This window comes from Balaenoptera ricei, chromosome 10 (assembly GCF_028023285.1).
Source record: "Balaenoptera ricei isolate mBalRic1 chromosome 10, mBalRic1.hap2, whole genome shotgun sequence".
In the NCBI taxonomy this organism is placed as follows: Eukaryota; Metazoa; Chordata; class Mammalia; order Artiodactyla; family Balaenopteridae; genus Balaenoptera; species Balaenoptera ricei.
Genome location: NC_082648.1, coordinates 96,872,470 through 96,896,682, shown reverse-complemented (window position 1 = coordinate 96,896,682; position 24,213 = coordinate 96,872,470). Strand labels below are relative to the sequence as shown.

The 24,213-nt window shown below is 39.0% G+C and overlaps 1 protein-coding gene, 1 non-coding gene and 1 pseudogene across 3 annotated transcripts in view; 1 reads left to right on the top strand and 2 right to left on the bottom strand.

The window, feature by feature from the left end:
• Positions 1-8,100: 8,100 nt before the first annotated feature.
• DMC1 (DNA meiotic recombinase 1) overlaps positions 8,101-24,213 on the top strand; it is a 38,760-nt gene continuing 22,647 nt past the window's right edge. The window contains exons 1-7 of one of the 2 annotated variants that reach the window (XM_059934853.1): positions 8,101-8,151; positions 8,833-8,877; positions 9,791-9,937; positions 13,297-13,379; positions 19,783-19,835; positions 21,204-21,245; positions 22,356-22,428. In XM_059934853.1, the coding sequence (XP_059790836.1) occupies positions 8,101-8,151; positions 8,833-8,877; positions 9,791-9,937; positions 13,297-13,379; positions 19,783-19,835; positions 21,204-21,245; positions 22,356-22,428 (494 nt within the window). The remainder of the gene's footprint in view (positions 8,152-8,832; positions 8,878-9,790; positions 9,938-13,296; positions 13,380-19,782; positions 19,836-21,203; positions 21,246-22,355; positions 22,429-24,213) is intronic. The other variant, XM_059934854.1, reaches the window with a different exon arrangement.
• On the bottom strand, positions 12,084-12,823 carry LOC132372803 (large ribosomal subunit protein uL22-like; annotated as a pseudogene).
• Positions 12,909-12,974, bottom strand: LOC132373827 (small nucleolar RNA SNORD58). Its single transcript, XR_009505489.1, has one exon. It is a non-coding gene; the product is annotated as a small nucleolar RNA SNORD58 (small nucleolar RNA).

The following is a 24,213-nucleotide window of genomic DNA, read 5'->3' as shown; positions in this document are numbered from 1 at the left end:
TGTTTTCTTGAATGCAGAAAGGGAATGCCTGCCTAGGAAGGTAGTGCTGTTGTGATAGTTAAATGAGATAATTTATGCAAAGGCCCTGGCTTAGCATATTTCACTTGGTAATTGCTACCAGCTATTGTTATTGTTGTCATTGTTGTTACCATTGCTGTTAAAAGGTACACTCTTCTCCTGAAACCAGGACATGTTGAGCATGGAAACCAGGACATGTCTTTCAGGATATTCCTTTGTACAGCTTGGGTCCAAGACCATCCCTGCTCAGACCCCTTCCAGAAATTACTGAGTACTCATAACCATAGGCCTCTCAGGAAGTTCAAGATGAAAAGATCTGTCTCTGCTCTTTGTAAGTATTACAAGGGAAAATCATGGTGAAGAATTCTTTGCCCTTTATAAGTGGGGGGTGGAGAGAGGGTAGAGTGTCAAAGGGAACTAACATTTAAGAAGCATTAACTGTAATGTGGGATAAAGCAAATGAGTAATTGTGTAATACCCCAATTCTGTCATTCCTACTGTGGCTGAGAACCAGTATTCTCAGCATGGAAGTAAGGAAATTCAGATGTTAAACTAGAAGAAATGAAGTTAAAATGCTATAGTCCTGATTTTGAATTGATTATGAATTGAGGATATATTTTATCTTTAAAAACAAACAACTAGTTGCTAAAGAGGGGAGGGGAGGAGAGGATGGAAGGGAATACAAACAGGCCCAAGAAAACTTTTGGGCATGGTGGTTATGTTCACTATCTTCATTGTGGTGAAGGGTTCACAGGTTCACACACCATATACAGGCTTTAAATATGTTCAGTTTCTTGTATGTCATTTATACCTCCTTAAAGCTTTAAAACAACAACAGACAGACAAACAACAAAAGAAACCTACTAACTCTGTCCATTGAAATGCCCTAGAAATAAAGACTGACCAAGTAGCAATGACCTGGACTGTGGTTTTGAAATACAGTTTGCACTAAAAGGGATACAGGGATCCTTGAAGAAGTGTCTGGTTCCAGATCTAGGGCAGGAAAATCATGAAATGAACATGGAACATCTTGTCATACTAGACAGCAAGGAAGCTGCCAAAGATGAGAGTCCTGTCAGAAAGACTCAGTAGCCAAATTAGAGAGAATCCCATTGGCTTAAGATGGGACAATTTAAGCATAATAATAATAATAGCCATGGATTGAAGCATGTCAAACATGTTTTCACCCATACGTTCATATCATTACTTTAAAAAAATTAACTGGTCACCATTGAAGGATACTAGGGAACCAATTCATTATTTTGAAAACTAGCAAATAAAGAAAACAAATCAGCGTTTATCATGCCATTCCCATATGAACTGTATTAGCAGGTAAGCAAACAAGAGATGAGGGGAAGTTTCTCTTTTAGAAATATTCCACCTAATTAAAATATCACCATTTTGCAAACCCTAATGAATTAATGGATCTAGGTGGCTGCTTACATCCCCAAAAGATAAAAAGCCGTTAAATGCCTCTTGATGGTAGACCACAATACCACCTATGAAATAGTCTTTACCAAATAATCAAATCTGGGTCTGTTCTAGACTCTAGCTGCAACTATCATAATAGGAAATACAAAGGACAGAGAAGCATGTTAACACCAAGGGGATGCAATCAGCAAAATCTAGGCTATGGAAAACTCCAGAGCAAATGACTCCATTTTTTTTTTTAAACAAATAAGTTGCAAGGGAAAAAGAGAGGGAAATCTATAGATTAAGAGAGACCTAAAAAGCATCAATAAATTGCAACATGCAGACATTTTTTGGACCCCAGTTGATCCAAGCTTTAAAAAATATATGGGGCTTCCCTGGTGGCGCAGTGGTTGAGAATCTGCCTGCCAATGCAGGGGACGCGGGTTCGAGCCCTGGTCTGGGAAGATCCCACATGCCGCGGAGCAACTCGGCCCGTGAGCCACAATTACTGAGCCTGCAACGAGAGGCCGCGATAGTGAGAGGCCCGCGCACCGCGATGAAGAGTGGCCCCCGCTTGCCACAACTAGAGAAAGCCCTCGCACAGAAACGAAGACCCAGCACAGCCATACCATACATACATACATACATACATAAATAAAAAAAGAATGTAAGCAGACAAGAATAGCATTAAAAAATAAAAAAATTAAAAAAAAAAAAAATATATGGCATTTATGAGACAATTGGTTTTTTGAATGCTGCCTGGATATTTGATATTAAAAATTATTATTTGGGGGGTGTGATAATGGTGTTAGGGTTATGTTTTTAAAAAGAGTCCTTATCTTTTAGAGATACATACTGAAACATTTACAGAAGAAATTATATGACATGTAGAATTTGCTTCAAAATAATATGAAAGGAAGGAAGTGGATGGAGGTATAAGTGAAACAAGACTGGCCATGTGATGAAAATTGCTGAAGTTGGGTGATGGGGATATTATAACATTTTACTTAAAAACATTAAAGGCATTACTGGGGACTAGGTACTTTTAAACATATTTTTACAGATTATTTTGTCTTCTCTTATAGCCCTGTAAATGAAGTACAATTTTCTCTATTTTCAAACTGAGGCCTTTCTTGGTTGAAGCTACCATTGGCCCTGTCTTGGACTTTTACAGTGTTCTCCTAGGTATTCTCCTTGCCCTCTCTCTTGCCCCCTCCAATCCATTTTCCACACGGCAGCCCAAATACTTCAAGTATCTTAACCCATTAATTCTCACAACAACTCAGTACCAATACTATTCTTGGTTTTCACATGAGGAAACTGAAGCACAAAGAGGTTTAAATAAATTTTCCCCCAGACCACATAGCTTGTAAATGGCTGAACTGTACTATAAGTCTGGCATAGTTGCCATGCCTATGTGGACTTATATCATACTTCTATAAATGGAAAATAAAATCACATGTGAACATACAAGATCTGTCATATACTGGTTTAGCATATTAATAGGCTGAGAGCCTGAACACTGGAGCCAGACTGTGAACCTTAGGCAAGTTACTTAACCTTGTGGTGCCCCAGTTCCATCATCTGTAAACAGAGATAATAATAGTTCCTACCTCATGGTATCTTTGTGTGAAGTAGATGTGTTCATCTGTGGAAAGAAGTTAAGTGATGTGTTAGCTATCAACAAACGTTACCTTTGGCATCTGAGAGTTCCTTTCTCCCTAGTACCTTTCACTCCAGCAGAACCACTTGCAGCTCCCTAAATAAGCCTCTGTGTTCCCTCTGCCTTTCCCACCCTGCCCAGCTGGCAAATCCTCACTTATCCTTTCAGCCCCAAATTAAGGGTCACCACCTCTGTGAGGATCCCCCAGGGAGAGGTCTGCTTGGTTCCCAACTGTGTGTATAATCCCTCTTATCTCACCATGTGTGTTATTATCTGTTTCTGTATCTGTCTTCCCTAGTAGACTCATCCCTCCTTGAGAGTAGAGACCTGTCTTTATATCCATATCCAGCAGAGAGCTGGGTCCAACAGTGTTTAATAAATGTTGGTTAAATAAATGGTCGTGAGCATGCCTCTCTGGGTAGCTGTGTGCCAAAGCTGGAAGTTTTTCAAATTTGGAAATAAATCTAAATAAATGAGAAAAGCCTCAAATGACTGGTATGTATGTATGTATGTATATGTATATACGCTACTGCAATTGCCTATAAACTTATCTATAGCCCACACTAGGGTTTGTATCTTGTTTGTTGTTGAATCCCTGGCAACAAACGCCTAGTACAGTGTCTAACAAATAGTAAGGTCAATAAACATTTTAAAAAATAAACGTGCTTAAGGCGAGGTATACCCAATGAAATTCTCTTTTTGTAATGACCCTTCATTCTTTAGTTCTGTACTAAAGCATTTCTCAAATTTGAGCTCTTTAAACCAAGAATATACATCCATAGGCACCAGTTTGAAGCTACTCAACTGTACACGGTGGAGTTATATGCCTCTATTTGATTGTAAGGTGGTTGTCCACAGAGGGGCAGTAAAGTGTAATGGTTTAAAATTCAGGTCACCTGTAATTCCACTGCCTGTTGTTTTTTTTTTTTTTTTAAAGAAATTCACGTTCTTTTATTTATTTATTTATGACTGTGTTGAGTCTTCGTTTCTGTGCGAGGGCTTTCTCTAGTTGCAGCAAGTGGGGACCACTCTTCATCGCGGTGCGCGGGCCTCTCACCATCGCGGCCTCTCTTGTTGCGGAGCACAGGCTCCAGACGCGCAGGCTCAGTAGTTGTGGTTCACGGGCCTAGCCGCTCCGCGGCATGTGGGATCTTCCCAGACCAGGGCTCGAACCCGTGTCCCCTGCATTGGCAGGCAGACTCTCAACCACTGCGCCACCAGGGAAGCCCTGTTTTTTATTTCTTAGAATATCATAAAATGACACACATTTTAAAAATTTTGTAGAGACCTTGTGGACTTGCTGAAGGATTTGAGAAATTGGGAAAGCTAATTGACACAATTACTAATTGGTTACTAATTGACACAAAAGCTTTGGTTTGCCATGCTCTGTATCTAGGATAGGAAAGTAGCATTTTGCCAGGCAGGATTTTTCTCTAATACAGTCATCCTTATAAGTCTTTTACGGCTTCTGAGTTTTGTGTCATACTTACAAAGACTTTTCTTACTCTGAGAGAGTAAAAAATTTTCTCATGTTTTCTTCTAGTACTTTTATTATTTTATTGTTCAGATTTAATTTCTTGATCCATCTGGAATTTATTTTGGTATAAGGTGTGAAGTATGATTGCAATTTTATTTTTCTTCCAGATGACTACCTAGTTTGTTCCAACACCATTCACTGAATTCATTTCCCCACTGATCTGAAATGCCACCTTCATCATATTCAGAATTTTTGTAAGGTATTAAAGACTAGTGTTTTTTTTGTTTTTTTGTTTTTGGTTCTGATTTGAGTGGAAAGATCTTCAAGTGTACTTTTGAACTACCCCAGGGTTTTGGATTTTTTTAAAAAAAAATTTTAAAGTTGCATATAACCATCAATATCCTATCCAAATGAAATTTTTGTACTTACTTCACGAATTTGTCATTACCAAGCTCGCTTCAGTTTCTTTAAGTGTACTGCACACAACCTTCAAATATTATGAACATTTCTCTCTCCCAGCTGTCACTACACCAAACTACATATGTTATATTTCCCTAAATCATCTTGCTGTGCTCTTTGCAGCTCTTCTGTACAGTTGATGTCTCCATCTAACAAGTTGCTCAGAAGTTACTATAATTGTTTTAGGTGAGGCCCAAAGTGAAAGCCTCTCATCACTATCCAGTTCATGTCAAAAATGGGCATTAATTTCCATTTAACATGGACAGGCTATGTTTCAGGAAAATAACAGATTTTGAAGAATTATGGCAGTTATTTGTTGGCTCTTTAAACAATCCACCTGGGGGGAAGGGGAATGTCCTACAAACTGCCAGCTGATATTGTGGGAATTTTTTGCTATTTATTCCAGCAAAAAAAGATTCAGACACTGAAGAAAAAGGGTCGCCCTGTACTAGGTCTTGAACCCAAAGAACTGTTTGCACAGATATTCATCCAAGATACATCGCAGCCTCCACCTCAACAGATGCTCTTTCAAGTGTTTCATGACTCTCCTCAACAGTCAGTCTCCATTGAAGGGGAGGAGGATGACGCCGCCAGAGATGGCTCTGCTGGCATGAAGGCTGGCCTAAAATTTCTATTTAAAAGCTGGATCAAAATATGTTTGGCTTCTGTTGTCTATTTAAAATTTCAAGTTAAGACGAAGAAAAATTACTCTCCATCGTGAATGGGCCTTGGGTGCCTCACTCACAGACTAGAGTGGCAAATGGTAAGAGAGTCACAGAGAAAGGAGAGAAAGTAGGAACGCGGACTGAGGTATTAGGTACAGACTGTTAAGTCAGATATGAAAAACTTGGAGTGAAAAGAAAAGCCTTGAGCAGGGGGAAAGACCCCCATATTCGACCTCCTAACCCGAGGATCCTGATTAAGATAAGCATTCTGCATGTCACCTGTCACCACGTCAGCCACCTCCGCTCAGCACACCCCCCCTCCCCCCCGCCTCATGGTCTTCCACCTCCTGACCCCTTTCCAGCGGCCTCTCTTCATATCAGAACACGCACCACCTAAAGGCCTTCTTTCTCACAGCAGCCTGTCTTCACCTCAGCGCCCACCTCAGTACCCGCTAATTCGATGCGTCTCCTCAGTGCCCCCACCTCCGTCCTCTCCCTGACCTCAGCATCTCTCTCCGGTCTAGAGAGGACCCAGCCTCCCCTCCGACCAAAGCCCCTCTCCTCAGCACACTCCTTCCACCTCAGCGCCCCGCCTCACCCCAGCGCGCCATCCTCAGAGGCTCTTTTTGCTGCTCCAAGTTGCTCCCCTTCTCCCCGGCCCTCCCGCCACCCCGCCCCCTCGCCCTCTGCCCCGCCCCGGGTTCCGCCCCTCGCTCTTCGCTCCGCCCACGGTGGGCCCGCCCCTCCGTCCGGGTCCCGCCCACGCCAGCGGCGCGCCCGAACTAGTCGTTTGGCGCCAAACCTCTCTGTCGGCGACGGGACGCCAGTCTCCGCGTTCTGGTTCTGAGGCAGAATCCCTGAGGACTGGAAGGCCCGGGCGGGGGGCGGAAGGGATTCAGATACCTTGAAAACCTCCGGGAGACTGTGGGTACGAGTGGAGTTTGTGGCAAAAAGGGAAGGCGGGTGAAGAATCTGAGGGGAAACTCGGTTTCCTTTCTTTGGTCATACTCGGTTGTCGTTGCCGGGCCCTGGGCTGGTGGCTTCGTGCGTCCCGCCCCCAACCCAGACCCCGGAGGGAATCTAAGTGCTCTCGAGGGATTTCCAGCATCCTTATTTTAAACCAAGTCGGACCTAAGTCTTGAAGAGGCCTCCTCGGCCTTCTTATGAGGGAGTCAGGTGTCAGGAAAACGGCTGGAGGCGGGTGGAGGCGGTGAGGGTGATCTGGACCGCGGTCCCCACGATGAGGGACAGCTTCTGGTGCCTTAAGCCGAGGTGTCCGGGAGCCCTACCTTGGATTCAGCTGTTCACCCCGTCAGTTGCTATTTGAGATAGATGGAGAACAATCTCTTTGTTTATCAGGGAGAAAAGAAAGGACAGTCACTGTGGAATTTGGGCTTATCATACATATGATTAGCTATCTGAATGAGGGACCGTACTCCAGAAGAATCCATCTCCACTGTCTCCTCGTTTGCCTCGAATACTTTGCTGTTCAGAGGTACTAGGTGGTACCGACCATACCTCTACCTTAGCAGTTTGTTCCCCTTCTGGGCCGGGCCCCAACCCGAATTTGGTGTTAAGCGAAGAGATGGAATAGACCAAGAAAACCGATTACTTGGACCACGTTTTCTAATGAACACAGTCATACCTTGTAGATTCCTGAGATCTTAAAACAACTGCTATAGTGTTAAATCAAAGACTCTTTATCTGCTTATTGGCCCTAATATTTTATCATGTTTAAATATTGGGTATCTGCCATAATTTTAAATCTTAAAAAAAAAATACATCATGAAACTAGTAAATACTATAAAACAAAATACATCTGTTTTATTAAACAAAAATATATATGTTACAAGAGAGCCCATTCATAATTCCCAAGCAGGAAGTCATCCCTCAAATATGAGAAAAAAAATGTATCTTTTTTTTTGAGGATAGACTAAGTTCTAGGTGCCAGGGAGAGTACAAGGAAGAGTGACTTAAGGCCAAAGTTCTTAAGAGTGTTGTTAAGCAACATAAAAGTTGAATAACAATATGGAATTCTAATATTCTACTTCTAAATAACATTCCAAGGCAACAAAAAAAGATATCATTAGTCATGATTAATTGTGCTATAGGAAATTGAAAGATGATACAAAGTGGCCAGATTTGAGGAAAGAGAAAAGAAACTAAGTCCCCATCCCCACATACACACACCAACGAAAGAATGCCACGGGCTTGGAGAAAGAAGATAGGCCAGCCCAGTTGTTCCAAACTAAATATTTTTCTCATTGTCCTTCTGGTCCTTGATATCTGAAATGAAATCAAGAAGGTCTATGGGCAAAGGATTTTGTACTATATGATCTATGACTACTTCTTAATATTTCTTATTTTTCCAGAATTGATTATTTTTCTGCTGTTCACCTTTCAATATGAAGGAGGATCAAGTTGTGCTGGAAGAACCAGGATTCCAAGATGAAGAAGTATGGCTAGAATGTTGAAAGATATGTGGACACTCAGTCATTCTACAAAAATGAAGTTCCTTCTCTGTTAACTACTATTTTTAGAAACTGAGATTAGAAATAAAACATAGTTCTGGAGAGAGGCAATATCACAAATATGTAACAACTTGTTTGGCAAGGGGTGCTAAGATTAGCTACTTAGCAGCTGGCATGAAACTATTTTAATAATTTAACAACTGGTATGGCCATACTGGTACCTATGCTTACTGGTACTGAATAGCAGAGGAAGGAGTGCACGGTCTGGTGGGGAAGAAGACTGAGAAAACATATTTAAAAATAGATTGTGCTGTTCCACTCTTTTGGATTAAGGTCTTAAAAATTTGGAGAGGCCATGGGACTTCTCTGGTGGTCCAGTGGTTAGGACTCCGTGTGTCCACTACAGGGGACTCGGGTTCGATCCCTGGTCGGGGAACTAAGATCACGAGTGCCTGTTGGGCTTCACAGCGCTTTCAGTGTTGGCACTTCTTTTAAGTATGTAACAATGTGTTTGAAAAAGCATTATTGATCCTACCTCAGTCTGTCTAGAGAAGTGGAATTTGAGGCATTTTGGAGTGACTCATAATACTGAATTAACTCTTTAAAATATGGAAACAGTGGATATGAAGAATCAACACTCCTTTTTTTCTGTTCCATGTCCTTTAGGAATCTTTGTTTCAAGACATTGACCTGTTACAAAAACATGGAATTGTAAGTATTTTTTCAATGCTGTGTGAAATTGTCCATTTTAGAGTTTCTCGGGCTTGACTCTATTGGCATTTGGGACTGGGTAATTCTTTGTTGTGGGAGACTGTCCTGTGCATTTTAGGGTGTTTAGCAGCACCCCTGACTCCTAACCACTCACTATATGCCAGTAGCAACTCTCTAGTTGTGACAACCAAAAATTTCTCCAGATATTGTCAAGTGTCCCCAGGGGGCAAAATTGCCCCCAGTTGAGAACCACTGGTCCAGCTGGAGGCATTCAGAGCTACCTACTGTTTTCATCAACAGAAAATTCACCTTCTGTGTCATGTGATTAAATGACGTTGACAGAAATCAAGACTTTAAGTAACTAGCTAGATGAATTTCAATAGCAATCAGTTGGCAGTAAAACTTCTCTGACATTACCCTTTGAAGCCCTCACATTTAATCTTTTTCAGTTGAATTTAGAAAATTGGAGCAAGAGAAAATCCTGGTCTTTTGGTTATGTAGTTATTTGCATTCTCCAAGGGTAAAGAAAAAAATCTTTTAAAAAATTTTAAAGAACATTTTGGTAATGAAGTTCTGTAGAAGGAAGGAGCTGAACTGAGGGGGTGAACGTGTGATAAATTTGTTAGCTTTCCTACCAACAGAATTTTCTTTTGAATTCCTTGTTACATTGCCATGGTCTCACTAACATTCTTGGGAAATCAGGGCACAGCCAGAACATTTGGCATCATGCTGGGTATGTTCTACTCAGATATTTCCAGAACATTTGGCTACATGGTGGGTGGGTTCCACCTGGCTGCTTGTATAAAATTGGCATCATGATGGAAGTAGATGGACACAAAAGCACATGACATAGTATGGGAGCCTTTCAGGCTGGCATTTTCTCAATCTGCTGCACCCATTCTTTTACTTACAGAATGTGGCTGACATTAAGAAACTGAAGTCAGTAGGCATCTGTACCATCAAAGGGATACAAATGACAACAAGAAGAGCGCTATGCAATGTCAAAGGGCTCTCAGAAGCAAAAGTGGACAAGATTAAAGAGGCAGCCAACAAGCTTATTGTAAGCAAAATCCATTCTTTGTTGTTTTAGCTTAGAAGGGCCCTGTGAGTCTCTGTAGCCTTTCTCATTATGTACAGTAGAAACTATTGTGAGAACTCTGAATTCCTGTAGATCACAAGATATTATACGCCCCATTTTAACTTTTCATCATGTCGGTTTCAAAGCAATTAATTTCTGAAAGAATGAGACAGGGTTAAGAGACCTGGAAAACTATGAAGGTAATTATTTTTTACCAAAACTTTTCTTTTTGTCTCCCCTTATATTACTTTTTTCCCTTTCTGTGTCTCTGCCTTTCCTTCTCCTTTTCTTTTTTCTTTTTTTTTTTTTTGGCCATACCACGTGACTTGCAGGATCCTAGTTCCGGGACCAGGGATTGAACCTCGGTCCCCGGGCAGTGAGAGTACCAAGTCCTAGCCACTGGACTGCCAGGGAATTCCCTCCTTTTCATATTTTTTATCTTCCTCCTTCTTATTTTTGTCTTATCTCCTCAAACATTGTATCTATGGCTGTTGTGAAGTGCTCAGCAACAAAGAAGTTGCTCTCTCCTGCTATAGGCATTTGATAAGAGAGCATTGCATTTGAAAACGACAGCAGTGGCTGGGTCTACATGTGTGCAGTTAAGATAGATATGACCAAGAATGTGCTCACTGAGGCACCTGAGCTTAAAGCTAAGTGAAACCTATACCTTGTAGCTGGGCCCATAGAACGCAAGAGACCTATGCAGCTGAGAGGCTCCAAGCAAAAACACATGCCTTTGACCCAAGCTTTTGTGTAGAGCTGGGGCCACTGGAAGCACTAGCTCTGGAAATACGAATATACAGAAAGGCAAAGTCTCCCTCTTTGCAGAAGAGCAGGCTTCTCCATTTCTACATGTGTATGTGAGGCTCTCATTCCCACCAAGTCCTAGAAAGTCTCTTCACTGACAGCCATCCGGTTTCCTTCCCCAGAGGCAGTCGAGGCATGAGAGTGATGCAATGTGGTCCTGAGCTTGGAGAGGACCCAAGTGAACTGCTCTGAACACAGCTCAGTTGCTTTACCTTCTGAGTACTCTTGGGCAGTATACCTGCAAGTCAGTTCCATAACTGCCAGGGTATCTAATGAAGCCCTAGAGCAGTACCCAGGGTTTGGGAAACTGCTACTTTATAGCTCCTAGGCATTAGTCTTCTTTTCTTTGGAAAATAATTCTATTACCAAAGAAAAGAACCTCTCTCCTTCTCATGTACCTACTAATGCACCAAGAGTCTTATCCTTTCTTAACTAAAGCTGTTTATTCTGAAAGAAAGAAAAAGCGATTGAGACATAGAGGGAGAGACAGACAGAGACAGAGAGAGACAGTTAACTTCACAGTACAGTGGTATGTATCAGAATCATCTGGAGTGGCTTGTAAAGAACACAGAGGCCCAGGCTCATTGAATTAGGATTGGGCATGGGCTTTTCCCCCACTTCAAGTTCTCTGAAGTTTGAGAACCACTGTCATAGTATAAAACAACAAAGAGGGGAATACATTAGACCACATCAGGACCTATTTTCACTAGTTATAACACTGCATCAGCTGTAGCTCATTAATTCAACCAATATGTAGTATATCTAACATGAAAAATATTGTATCATGAATATTGAAAACTGAAATTCCTGTGCTCCTTCCAACTTCTAGAGCTGGGGGAAATGATGCTATTGAATGAAATCAACTGAATCACTTAGTAAAGTACGATTCTACTTTATGCCATAAATATATCTCATTTAATCCTTACAACTCACCTATGAAAGAGACACTATTATCCCCATTTGACCCAAAAGAGGAAGCCAAAGTACAGCAAGATTAAGTAGTTTACCTGACATCACACAGTTAATAAGTATTAGAGACATATTTTGAACCTTGGTAGGGTGGCTCAAGAGCCTGTGTTCTTTTTTTTTTTTTTTTTTTAATTTTTTCTTTTTTTTATTGTGGTAAAATACACAACATAAAATTTACTATCTTAATCATTTTTAGGTATACAGTTCAGTGGTATTAAATACATTCACGTTGTTGTTGCAGCCATTACCACCATCCCTTCCCCATAACTCTTTTTTTTTTAATTTTTAAATTTTATTTTAACTCTTTTTTTTTTTTTTTTTACTTTTATTTGCATTTATTTTTTTGCAGCATTTATCCCCAGACCATAGTTTTTGTTTCTTCAGTTTCTTCTGGAATATCTTTTTCTTCTGTGTAGCCTCCTCTTCTAGTTTAGGAACAATCTGTTCTTTTTCAATAAGGATCATCTCAATATGGCAGGGAGAGCTCATGTATGGGTTGATCCGACCATAAGCTCTGTAAGTCCTGCGCCACATCTTGGGGGCTTTGTTCACCTGGATGTGCTCAATGACCATAGAATCTACATCTAAGCCCTTAAGTTCAGCATTACTCTCTGCATTTTTGAGCATGTGCAGTAAAAATTCAGCACTCTTTTTGGGCCACCAACCCTGAGTCCAGCCCCACTGTTTTGCCTGGGCACACCTACCAGCTCCACCATTGTAAAGTCCGAATGGCACACATTGCTTCTTTTTTTTTTTTTTTTTTTAACATCTTTATTGGAGTATAATTGCTTTACAATGGTGTGTTAGTTTCTGCTTTATAACAAAGTGAATCAGTTATACATATACATATGTTCCCATATCTCTTCCCTCTTTCATCTCCCTCCCTCGCACCCTCCCTATCCCACCCCTACACATTGCTTCTTTAAAGTGACACCCTTCAAGTACTTGGTGGCTTTTCGGATATGCATACCCTTAATGGCCTGGGCAGTTTCACGAGTGTTCTTAAAGTGAACACGAAGATTTGAACCTCTTGATTTGCATGATTTTGTGGGGTTTTCTGGGTCAAGTGAATAGCGAACCATTTTTAGAGGTCACCTGGAAGCAAGCAAGAATAATTCTGTCAACATATATTTACAGTAACTCATATAGTTTATATATTTACTAAACGCTGCCGGAAGATACCCAGAGAGTTGTTGTTTTCATGATTAATCCAAAGGTGTCCTAAGAAATGTCATCATTGCAGTCTTTTTTTTTTTAATTTAATTTAATTAATCTATTTTTTTCTATTCTTTTTCAAATTCTTTTCCCATTTAGGTTATTACAGAATATTGAGCAGAGTTCCCTGTGTTATACAGTAGGTCCTTGTTATCTATTAACAAGGTTATCTATTTTAAGATAAGAGCCTATGTTCTTAACCATGATCTTGTGCTGCCTTCAAAGACAAATGAACTGTAGCTTATATCAAATGATGACCCTGGTAATCAAGTATATAGCTTTTGGTGGGATTTGAAATTAAAACCATCATCTTATACCCTTTTTGAACTTTTTCTTTTGTCTTTCTGTAGGAACCAGGATTCCTGACTGCATTTGAGTATAGTGAAAAGAGGAAGATGGTTTTCCATATCAGCACTGGGAGCCAGGAATTTGAGTATGTATCTCATATTTTTTATAACCACTAAGCACAATCTTTGGAATACTGTATTTCTTTTCCTCTATCCAGGTTGTTATTTTTTTTTTTTTTTCACACACACACACACACACACACACACACACTGTATTTTATTTTTACAAGAGATAAATAGACTGACACCAAGCATTGTACATGGATGACCACAACAAAAGCAACAATGATTGCAATTACCAAACATGAAACACACTCATACTATGTCATAATATTGACATTCAGTCCAGTAATCCTCCACTGTAACAGCTCCTTTACTTTGCAGTGAAAATTGATTTGTATATTCTTTGCCTCTGAGTCCTTGTGGGATTTTTTTTTTTTTAATTCAGACAGAAAGTCACAAAAATTATACTCATCCTCATCAGTTCACTCAGTCCCATGTAATTAATTTTTTTTTTTCATCTTGATCTTTTGTTAGCACTTTTATGAGTTCATCAGTTTTTCATTAGAGTTCTGAAAATGCTTATTCATTCAGTTCAGCAGTACAGTCAGTTACCAGAAACCTGTACTTGTCAGAGTCTTTTCCATGAATTTCTTGAAGATGAAACCCTTTTATAGGAACATATTTGCAAAATCATCAGAGTACACCCAGAACTGTCTGTAAATGACAAAAGACTTAAAAATGACCACAGTTAAAGATTTGATGAAAGTTCATAATAATGCAGTTGACAAGAAAATTAGTTATTTCTGAGATATACATTTTAAAGTAATAACTAGGATTATTACATATAACATTATACCAGAACATATAAGATTTTTAGAAATTTCATGTAATGTCTGAAACATTTATATTAACATATTTCCATACATATTTCCATACACATACAAATATAAGATTTTTAGAAATTTCATGTAATGTCTGAAACATTTATATTAACATATTTCCATACAAATAACCCAATGAAAGTTTAGTATTAGTTGTTTTGTTTGTTTTTTTATACTGCAGGTTCTTATTAGGCATCAATTTTATACACATCAGTGTATACATGTCAATCCCAATCGCCCAATTCAGCACACCACCATCCCCACCCCACCGCAGTTTTCCCCCGTTGGTGTCCATATGTCCATTCTCTACATCTGTGTCTCAACTTCTGCCCTGCAAACTGGCTCATCTGTACCATTTTTCTAGGTTCCACATACATGCATTAATATACGATATTTGTTTTTCTCTTTCTGACTTACTTCACTCTGTATGACAGTCTCTAGATCCATCCACGTCTCAACAAATGACTCAATTTCGTTCCTTTTTATGGCTGAGTAATATTCCATTGTATATATGTACCACCTCTTCTTTATCCATTCGTCTGTTGATGGGCATTTAGGTTGCTTCCATGACCTGGCTATTGTAAATAGTGCTGCGATGAACATTCGGGTGCATGTGTCTTTTTGAATTACGGTTTTCTCTGGGTATATGCCCAGTAGTGGGATTGCTGGGTCATATGGTAATTCTATTTTTAGTTTTTTAAGGAACCTCCATATTGTTCTCCATAGTGGCTGTATCAATTTACATTCCCACCAACAGTGCAAGAGGGTTCCCTTTTCTCCACACCCTCTCCAGCATTTGTTGTTTGTAGATTTTCTGATGATGCCCATTCTAACAGGAGTGAGGTGATACCTCATTGTAGTTTTGATTTGCATTTCTCTAATAATTAGTGATGTTGAGCATCTTTTCATGTGCTTCGTGGCCGTCTGTATGTCTTCTTTGGAGAAATGTCTATTTAGGTCTTCTGCCCATCTTTGGATTGGGGTGTTTGTTTCTTTAATATTGAGCTGAATGAGCTGTTTATATATTTTGGAGATTAATCCTTTGTCCGTTGATTCATTTGCAAATATTTTCTCCCATTCTGAGGGTTGTCTTTTCGTCTTGTTTATGGTTTCCTTTGCTGTGCAAAAGCTTTGAAGTTTCATTAGGTCCCACTTGTTTATTTTTGTTTTTATTTCCATTACTCTAGGAGGTGGATCAAAAAAGATCTTGCTGTGATTTATGTCAAAGAGTGTTCTTCCTATGTTTTCCTCTAAGAGTTTTATAGTGTCCAGTCTTATATTTAGGTCTCTAATCCATTTTGAGTTTATTTTTGTGTATGGTGTTAGGGAGTATTCTAATTTCATTCTTTTACATGTAGCTGTCCAGTTTTCCCAGCACCACTTATTGAAGAGACTGTCTTTTCTCCATTGTATATTCTTGCCCCCTTTGTCAAAGATAAGGTGACCATATGTGCGTGGGTTTATCTCTGGGCTTTCTATCCTGTTTCATTGATCTATATTTCTTTTTTTGTGCCAGTACCATACTGTCTTGATTACTGTAGCTTTTTTATAAGGACTTAAAATCCTTCATGGGTTAGGTTTTTTTTTAAAGCGCTCCTGACTTATTTATTTATTTATTTTATTTTTTTGGCTGTGTTGGGTCTTCGTTTCTGCGCGAGGGCTTTCTCTAGTTGCGGCAAGCGGGGGCCACTCTTCATCGCGGTGCGCGGGCCTCTCACTGTCGCGGCCTCTCTTGCTGCGGAGCACAGGCTCCAGACGCGCAGGCTCAGTAATTGTGGCTCACGGGCCCAGCCGCTCCGCGGCATGTGGGATCCTCCCAGACCAGGGCTCGAACCCGTGTCCCCTGCATTGGCAGGCGGACTCTCAACCACTGCACCACCAGGGAAGCCCCAGGTTGTTATTTTGACTATAAGTAGTAGAAATAGCTTCCTATTTTGCAGAAGTTTTTTTTTTTTTTCTCAAAAGGCAACTGAAGCAAATAAATTCCAGACTGCTTGTAAAAACAGGATTAAATTTCTTACAAGAAATTCAGACCCAAAATATAAGTAGTTTCTAAATCAGCCTATATTAATCTATAAACCATTTAAAAAATTAGTTTAACTTTTCATTTCCCTTTTCTTCTCCATTGATGAAGGAAATTCCATTTCACTTTTGGTTTTACTTAAAAATCGGTTGTTAGAGTGAATATTTTAGAAGAAATAATGCAGTGTTGGTTTTGCTCTTCAGCCTCAGCAGTTTTAAATTCCCTTTTTATTTATCATCTTATGATTCCTGAGACATAGTCATCATCTTCCCAATGCAAGTTGACTAGAATGTGGTTTTTTTTCTCTACCTTAGTAGGCAGAGTTACTGTTTCATAAGTCAGAGCAGTGGCCAAGATCAATTTGAACAAAAGCAGTATTTCTTCAAAGTATTCCTCAAAACCCTGACCTCACAAAAAACTGCAAGAAAAAAAGAGTTCATAGTCAAATATGCCTCCACTTGAATGTCTGCTAGGCAGCTCAGACTTCACAGGTCTGAAACCAAACTTCTGATCTTTGCCCCAGATCTGCTCCTCCTAAAATCTCCCTCATCCTGAGCTCTTTTTGATCCTCAGATCTGAAACCTTAGTGTCATCCTTAGCACCTCTTTTCCCCTCTCACACCCTAACTCTAATCTATTAACAAATCCTGGCTGCTCTACCTTCAAATATATTTAGTCAGAACAAACCAACCGGGCTTCCCTGGTGGCGCAGTGGTTAAGAATCCGCCTGCCAATGCAGGGGACACGGGTTCGAGCCCTGGTCCAGGAAGATCCCACATGCCGCGGAGCAACTAAGCCCGTGCGCCACAACTACTGAGCCTGTGCTCTAGAGCCCGTGAGCCACAACTACTGAGCCTGCATGCCACAACTATTGAAGCCCGCGTGCCTAGAGCACATGCTCTGCAACAAGAGAAGCCACCGCAATGAGAAGACCGCGCACTGCAGAGAAGAGTAGCCCCCGCTTGCAGCAGCTAAAGAAAGACCGCGCAGCTACGAAGACCCAGCGCAACCAAAAATAAATAAATAAAAATAAATAAATTTATAAAAAACAAAACAATCCTTATATTAAAAAAAACCAACCAGTTTCTTCAACAAATAAACTATAAGGAATAAAAAAAAAAGAGATGGAATCAGGGAGAAGACCTAGAGATTAAAAGAGATTTAAAAGACATGTCACTTAATCCCAATATGTGGATCTTATTTTGGATACTGATTCAAACACACACGGATAATAAGACATATGAGACTGAAAATTGAACACTTACTAGATAGTTGATATTAAGGAATTACTAATTTTTTAAGTGTGATAATGGTAATACAGTTATGTTAAAAATAAGAGTCTTCATCTTGTAGAGATACCTACTGAAATAGTTAGGATGAAATGATATGTTGCCTAGAATGTGCTTAAAGTAATATGAAAAGGGAGGGAAGTGGTTGGAGGTTTATATGAAAAAAGGTTGACCATGAGTTCATAGCTGATAATTTTTGAAGCTGAGTTATAGGTACATGAAGGTTCATTATTATACTGTTTTTGTCTACTTTTGTATGTTTGAAATTGTCCATAATAGAAAGTTTATATATATATATGTGTGTGTGTATATATATATATATTTTTTTTTTTTTCTATTTGTGTCTATATATGTACAGAGAAAGAGAAGAAATACGAATTCAATTTCTTCTCACCACCTTCTCCTTTGTTACCTCACTGGTCTAAAACACCTATTAGTATCTCTTCTGGATTATTAATAATAACTTCTAACTAACTTCCCTCCTTTAGACCTTGCCCCTACCATTTATTCTTCACATAGGAGCCAGAATAATCCTTTTAAAACATAGGTCAGGGCTTCCCTGGTGGCGCAGTGGTTGAGAATCTGCCTGCCAATGCAGGGACACGGGTTCGAGCCCTGGTCTGGGAAGATCCCACATGCCACGGAGCAGCTGGGCCCGTGAGCCACAACTACTGAGCCTGCGCGTCTGGAGCCTGTGCTCCGCAACAAGAGAGGCCGCGATAGTGAGAGGCCCGCGCACCACGATGAAGAGTGGCCCCCACTTGCCGCAACTAGAGAAAGCCCTCGCACAGAAACGAAGACCCAACACAGCCATAAATAAAAATTAAAAAAAATTTAAAAATAAAAATTAAAACATAGGTGAGATCATAACACTCCTCTGCCCAAAACACCCTAATGACCCCATCTCACTCAGAGCAAAAGCCAAAATCCTCTCTAATCTCAAATCTAAGCTCATCTTTAATTCATCTTGTGGTTTACTATGTACCAACCACACTAACTTCTTTGCTATTCCTAGAACATGCCAGATACACTCCCACCTCAGGGCCTTTGCACTTAGCATTCCCTCTGCCCGGAACACTCTTTCGTCATTACGTTCATGACTTGCTGTCAGGTTTTTCAGGTCTTTGCTAAAATGTCCACTTCTCACTAAGGCCTTCTCTGATCAATTTATTTGAAAATTTATTCGAAAACTCCCCATCTTCATCCTCAGCACATCTTATCCCCTTTCTGGATCTAATTTTTATCCATACCATTTAATAACAACTGACATACCACACATTTTACTTATGTTATTGTCTGTTATTGTGTTTATTATTATGTTTATTGTCTGTTATTGTCTGAGCCTGTGCTCTAGGGCCTGTGAGCCACAACTACTGAGCCCACGTGCTGCAACTACTGAAGCCCATGCACCTAGAGCCCGTGCTCTGCAACAAGAGAAGCCACTGCAATGAGAAGCCCGTGCGCCACAACGAAGAGTAGCCCCCGCTCACCGCAACTAGAGAAAGCCGGTGCACAGCAACAAAGACCCAACGCAGCCAAAAATAAATAAATTAATAAATAAATAAATAACTACAAAGATTTTAAAAGTGCTCTTACCAGGTCTTAGCACAATTGCCATAATTAATATTTGTTGCATTAAATGAATGAATGAGATTAATTAACTTTAGGTCTTTCCATATCAAGAGTATGTATTAAATGCGCTGAATCACTGCATTACCAGTTAAGTGCATACTGTCAAAATCTGACAGTTATTCTTCTGTCTGCTAGCGTTACCTGTCACGTCTTTGAATATTTTCTATTCTGACATGTTCTTCATAGAATTTGGTTTGTGTGAGATAAGCCAGTAATGGTGACAATCACTGGATTCTCCTAAAATCTATTTTTCATGTTTTTCAGTACATTAAAAAAAATTGGATATTCAGTTGACTTTTAGAAACATAGTCCCAGCACAATATGAAAAACCCAATTAATAACTAAAATCATTTATTCGCACTCCAGTTCAGTTCTTTAGAATTACTGAAATATAAGCCCTGCATAGCCCATTTCCTATTGGTACACAGGAGTAAGAACAACAGGGCTTATAAATTGTTTTGTTGATCCCCCTGCCCATACACAGTATAACCTGTGATCTAAACAGGTGGGAAGCCGTTTATTCAGCCAAGAATTCCTGTTCATGTTGGACAGATAGAAAGATATATAGATAGATATAAATGATACTAATGATATTAGCACTTTCTCCTTTCTTGATATCTCTATTTCTATTCCCGTTACTAAAGCTTACTTTCTATTTCTAGTAAGTTGCTAGGAGGTGGAATTGAAAGCATGGCAATCACAGAAGCTTTTGGAGGTAGGTAGAACCTTAATATTTTGTTATATGAAAAATATGTGTATATATACACACCCATATATATATAATTAAGTAGTCAATTGTAAATTGTATCTATTTTGGAACTTGTGAAATATCAGTTATCATAATGCAAGATCATTCTGGGCTGCAATTAAAATATATTCCAACATTAACAGATGAGTTTTATTGTCATTTTTCATCTTTTTATCTCTGATTCCTATAGAAGAGATTAGAATTTTTTTCTCTCATACCTTCAGGGGGTAGTTGTATAATGAGACCGATCTTATTTCTAAGAAATACATGTTTCAGGAACATAGAGAATGGATTTCCCTTCCCTTATTGTATCCTCTATTAAAAAAAAAAAGTCAGGAATTCCCTGGCGGTCCAGTGGTTAGGACTCTGCGCTCTCACTGCCAAGGGCCCAGGTTTGGTCCCTGGTTGGGGAACAAGAATCCCACGGGCCGCACAGTGTGGTCAAAAAAAAAAAAAAAAGTTCATGCATAGCTATGTTACGTACTATTCCTGACAGTTCCAGTATTTTCAGTCCTCAGAGAACTAAATCCGTTTTTTGGTTGTTGCTTTTTTTTTTTTTAATATTTATTTTATTTATTTATTTATTTGGCTGCATCAGGTCTTAGTTGCAGCACACGGGATCTTTTAGTTGCAGCATGTGGGCTCTTAGTTGCAGCATGCAGGATCTAGTTCCCTGACCTGGGATGGAGCCCGGGCCTCCTGCATTGGGAGCGTGGAGTCTTAACCCCTGGACCACCAGGGAAGTCCCGTTTTTTTGTTTTGTTTTGTTTTTTTGGTGTTGATGTTTCTGTTGACTTGGAGAAATAAATCTGTGTTTAATTATTTCAGTTGACTCTCAGTCTTAATGGCTTTCCTGCTGTTGTATTCATTGATATTTGTGAGCTTATTTCTTGATTTTAATCTGTTGGAGTTCAATAGACCTAAATTGGTGAGTGGGGACATTTCTCTCTGGAGAGAATTTGCTTTTGTTCGTAGCTAGGGAATACCACCAATCTGAGGATCCCTCTGGGATCCCCCCTGAGGATCTCAGGTCAGTGGGAGAACCCCAGGCTCTCATTCCTGTGGTGGAGTCTTAAACTTTCATTTATATAACTATTCTTAAGGAAAATTTGGTTTAAGTTAATTATTATATAAAGGACAGTTCTGAAAAAGAAAACCTTTTAAAAGTTGTTTTTACTACTGGTATTCATATACGCAGAATCCATTCATGACACAGAGGTACTTTATGTGTGAGATTTGACAGTTGGAAAAGAAAACCATACTCTGAGGCCATATTTATTCTTTACGAAAATATCTAAAAATTAACTATGTATGTTTTTTTTCTACATTTCACAGAATTTCGAACTGGAAAAACCCAACTCTCTCATACCCTCTGTGGTAAGGATATGTAACAACAACAATAATAACAATAACAATAATAATCATAGCTATCACTTACTATTCTACTTTGTGCCTGGTACTTACATAATCTCATGTAATCTGAACAAACTTGCAAGGAAACTAAAACTCAGCGACATTACATAAACTGCCCATGGTTACACAAATACCAGAGCTGGTCTTTGAATGTGTGATGCTTGAGGTGATGTATGTACTGCACTCTGAACACATGAATGGAAATACGGAGGAGGTAAATGGGTATATGAATGTATTGGTGGAGAGAGGTATTCATTCATGGTCTCGATTTTTCCCATTCCATCTTTTCTATATTATATTTATGAGAATGTCACAGAATCTTTTGAGGCCTAGAATTCCTTACTTTCCATAGAGTAAGGTTGGAACTAAAAAAGACTTAAATGTTTCTAAAGCAAAATAAGCAAAAATACCTCCTTTTGCATAAAGACATCACACTACATTTCTTTGACCTAAGTAGAAGGAGCATGGAAAAGTGTTTAATAAGGGGATTCTGGCATCAAAATAGCTCTGCCAATAATAGCTGCGTGACCTTGGGCAAGTTGCTTCACCTTTCAGATTTTCCCCATCAGTAAAACAGGAGTAATGATAGTGCCAAACTTAGGGTTGTTTTGAAAAATAAATGAAATAATGCATGTACTTTATGTAAAGTAATTCCTTAGTGTTAACTACTACATATAAAGAAAATGAATTTAAAATTTTGACATACATTAATTGAAAAGTTACTTAAATGAGTTATGTAGCATAAATTATATTTATGATTATTTCTTACAGAAAAAAGTTAGTGATACTTAAATTCTACTTCTTTAGGAGAACTAAATTTCATGAATATCTCCCATTGTGAAAGATATTGACATTCTTTGTTGAATTACTACTATGCTGGCAGAATACTTATAATTTTACCACTGGTTAGTAATATAAAAATATAGCATGCTGTTTAGAAACTAAAGGATCATTATTCTTTGCTACATGGCTAGAGAGTTGCAACCAGCCTAAATACCATGTTAATTTATATACGCATTTGTACAAAGTTTATTCACTCTTACTAATATTAACTAAATTTTAATTGCTTTCTAGTGACAGCTCAACTTCCAGGAGCAGGTGGTTACTCAGGAGGAAAGATTATCTTCATTGATACAGAAAATACTTTGTAACCCTTTTATTTATGCAAGTTGCTAACATAATAGTGAGATATAGTACTGTTACTATAAAAGAGAATTTGTTTGAAATATGTCATTTTGTGATCACCCTGTAAACCAGCAATAATGAGAAAAGCCAAGGGAAAACAGTTGCTAGTCGAGTTCGCAAATCACTTTTTCCCCCTGAAATTTTTATTTTATTTTATTTTATTTTTTATTGAAGTATAGTTGACTTATAATGTTGTGTCAGTTTCAGGTGTACAGCAAAGTGATCCAGTTTTATATACATATATATATATATGTATATATACATATATATCTATTCTTTTTCAGATTCTTTTTCCCTTATAGGTTATTAGGTTATGACAAAATATTGAGTATAGTTCCCTGTGCTATACAGTAGGCAGTAGATCCTTGTTGGTTATCTATTTTATATATATTAGTGTATATATGTTAATCCCAAACTCCTAATTTATCCCTCCCCACCACTCTTTCCCCTTTGGTAACCATAAGTTTGTTTTCTATGTTCAAATCACCTTTTTTAAAAAAAGGTTTCACTTCTCCAAATGGGTTTGGTATAAAATTGACAAAACAAATACATGAGAGGAAACTACATCTTATTTGTTTTTAATTCTCTTACTTCTCCAAAGATTTAACTTAATAGATAGAAGATTATTGACTCATTCAAAGTCATGGTCTCAAATAAAGGAAAAGGTCTGAATTGAACAAAAATACAGAAGGAAAAAGAGAAGAACCTGTTTGGGTAACAAAAAGAATTGCAGTTTTATTGAAGTGTAAGTTATTTCAGAAAGCAAGACTGGAAATGTGGGTCTTAGACATGAAGGGCCTTGAAGCTGGATGATGGGTGTAAATTGGATTCTTTTGCAATATTCTAGGCAAGTAATGAGATTTGATGACTGTATTTGGTAGACAAAAGAAAGAGAGGCTTGGGAAACCACTCTTAGGTTTGTCTAGATACTAGGAAAATAATGATGACAGAATTGGGAAGATCATGTTTCAGAGAAAAGATGATGTTTCATTTTAATATGTCGAATATGAGGTACAGAAGGACATCCACCATATGGCAGTTGGAAATGTTGGACTCAGCTTGAGAAAGGGGTAGGGCCAAGGATATGGATAGAATAGCCAGGGGGAGGCAAGAGAACTTACATAGAGAGAAGAGAAGAGAACTGAGAACATAACTTTGGGGTGTGCCTATGTCTAGGAAGAGGGACTAAAAAGACGAATCAATAGAGACAGACAAAGTAAGAGGATATCTGGTTGTGGATGCTAAGCATAAGGAAAGTTTCAAGAAGAAAATGGTAGTCAGTGATGTTCCACAGAGAGAGAGAGAGAGAGAAGGTGCAAAATGAAAAATATCACTGAGGTTTGCAATTAGGAGTCCAAGAGGCCATTTGCAGTAAAGTAAGATGATGGAAGCTTGTTGCAAATAAACAGTAAGGAATTGAGGCAGTGTGTAATTAACCAATAAATAGAAGAAATACGGTAGTTTGAGGAGATATCAGGTTCAGAGGACATTCTTTTTAACAATAGGACTGTAGGAAGAGGCACTCAGCTGGAGTTCAGCTAGTTTCAGAAACAGTGGATTAAGGATGGTTCTTGAGAGGGAGGAATTGTTCTTGCAGAATAGCTGCCACTGTTTGGGCAATTTGGATTTTATCAAGAATGGCTGAAAGAAACAGTTAGGAGCCAGGTCACATGCAAGAGGGAATAGGGAGGAACAGCTGGGAGGAACAAGGACATGCAGGGGCCCGAGTGGAATGTTCTCACTCTTT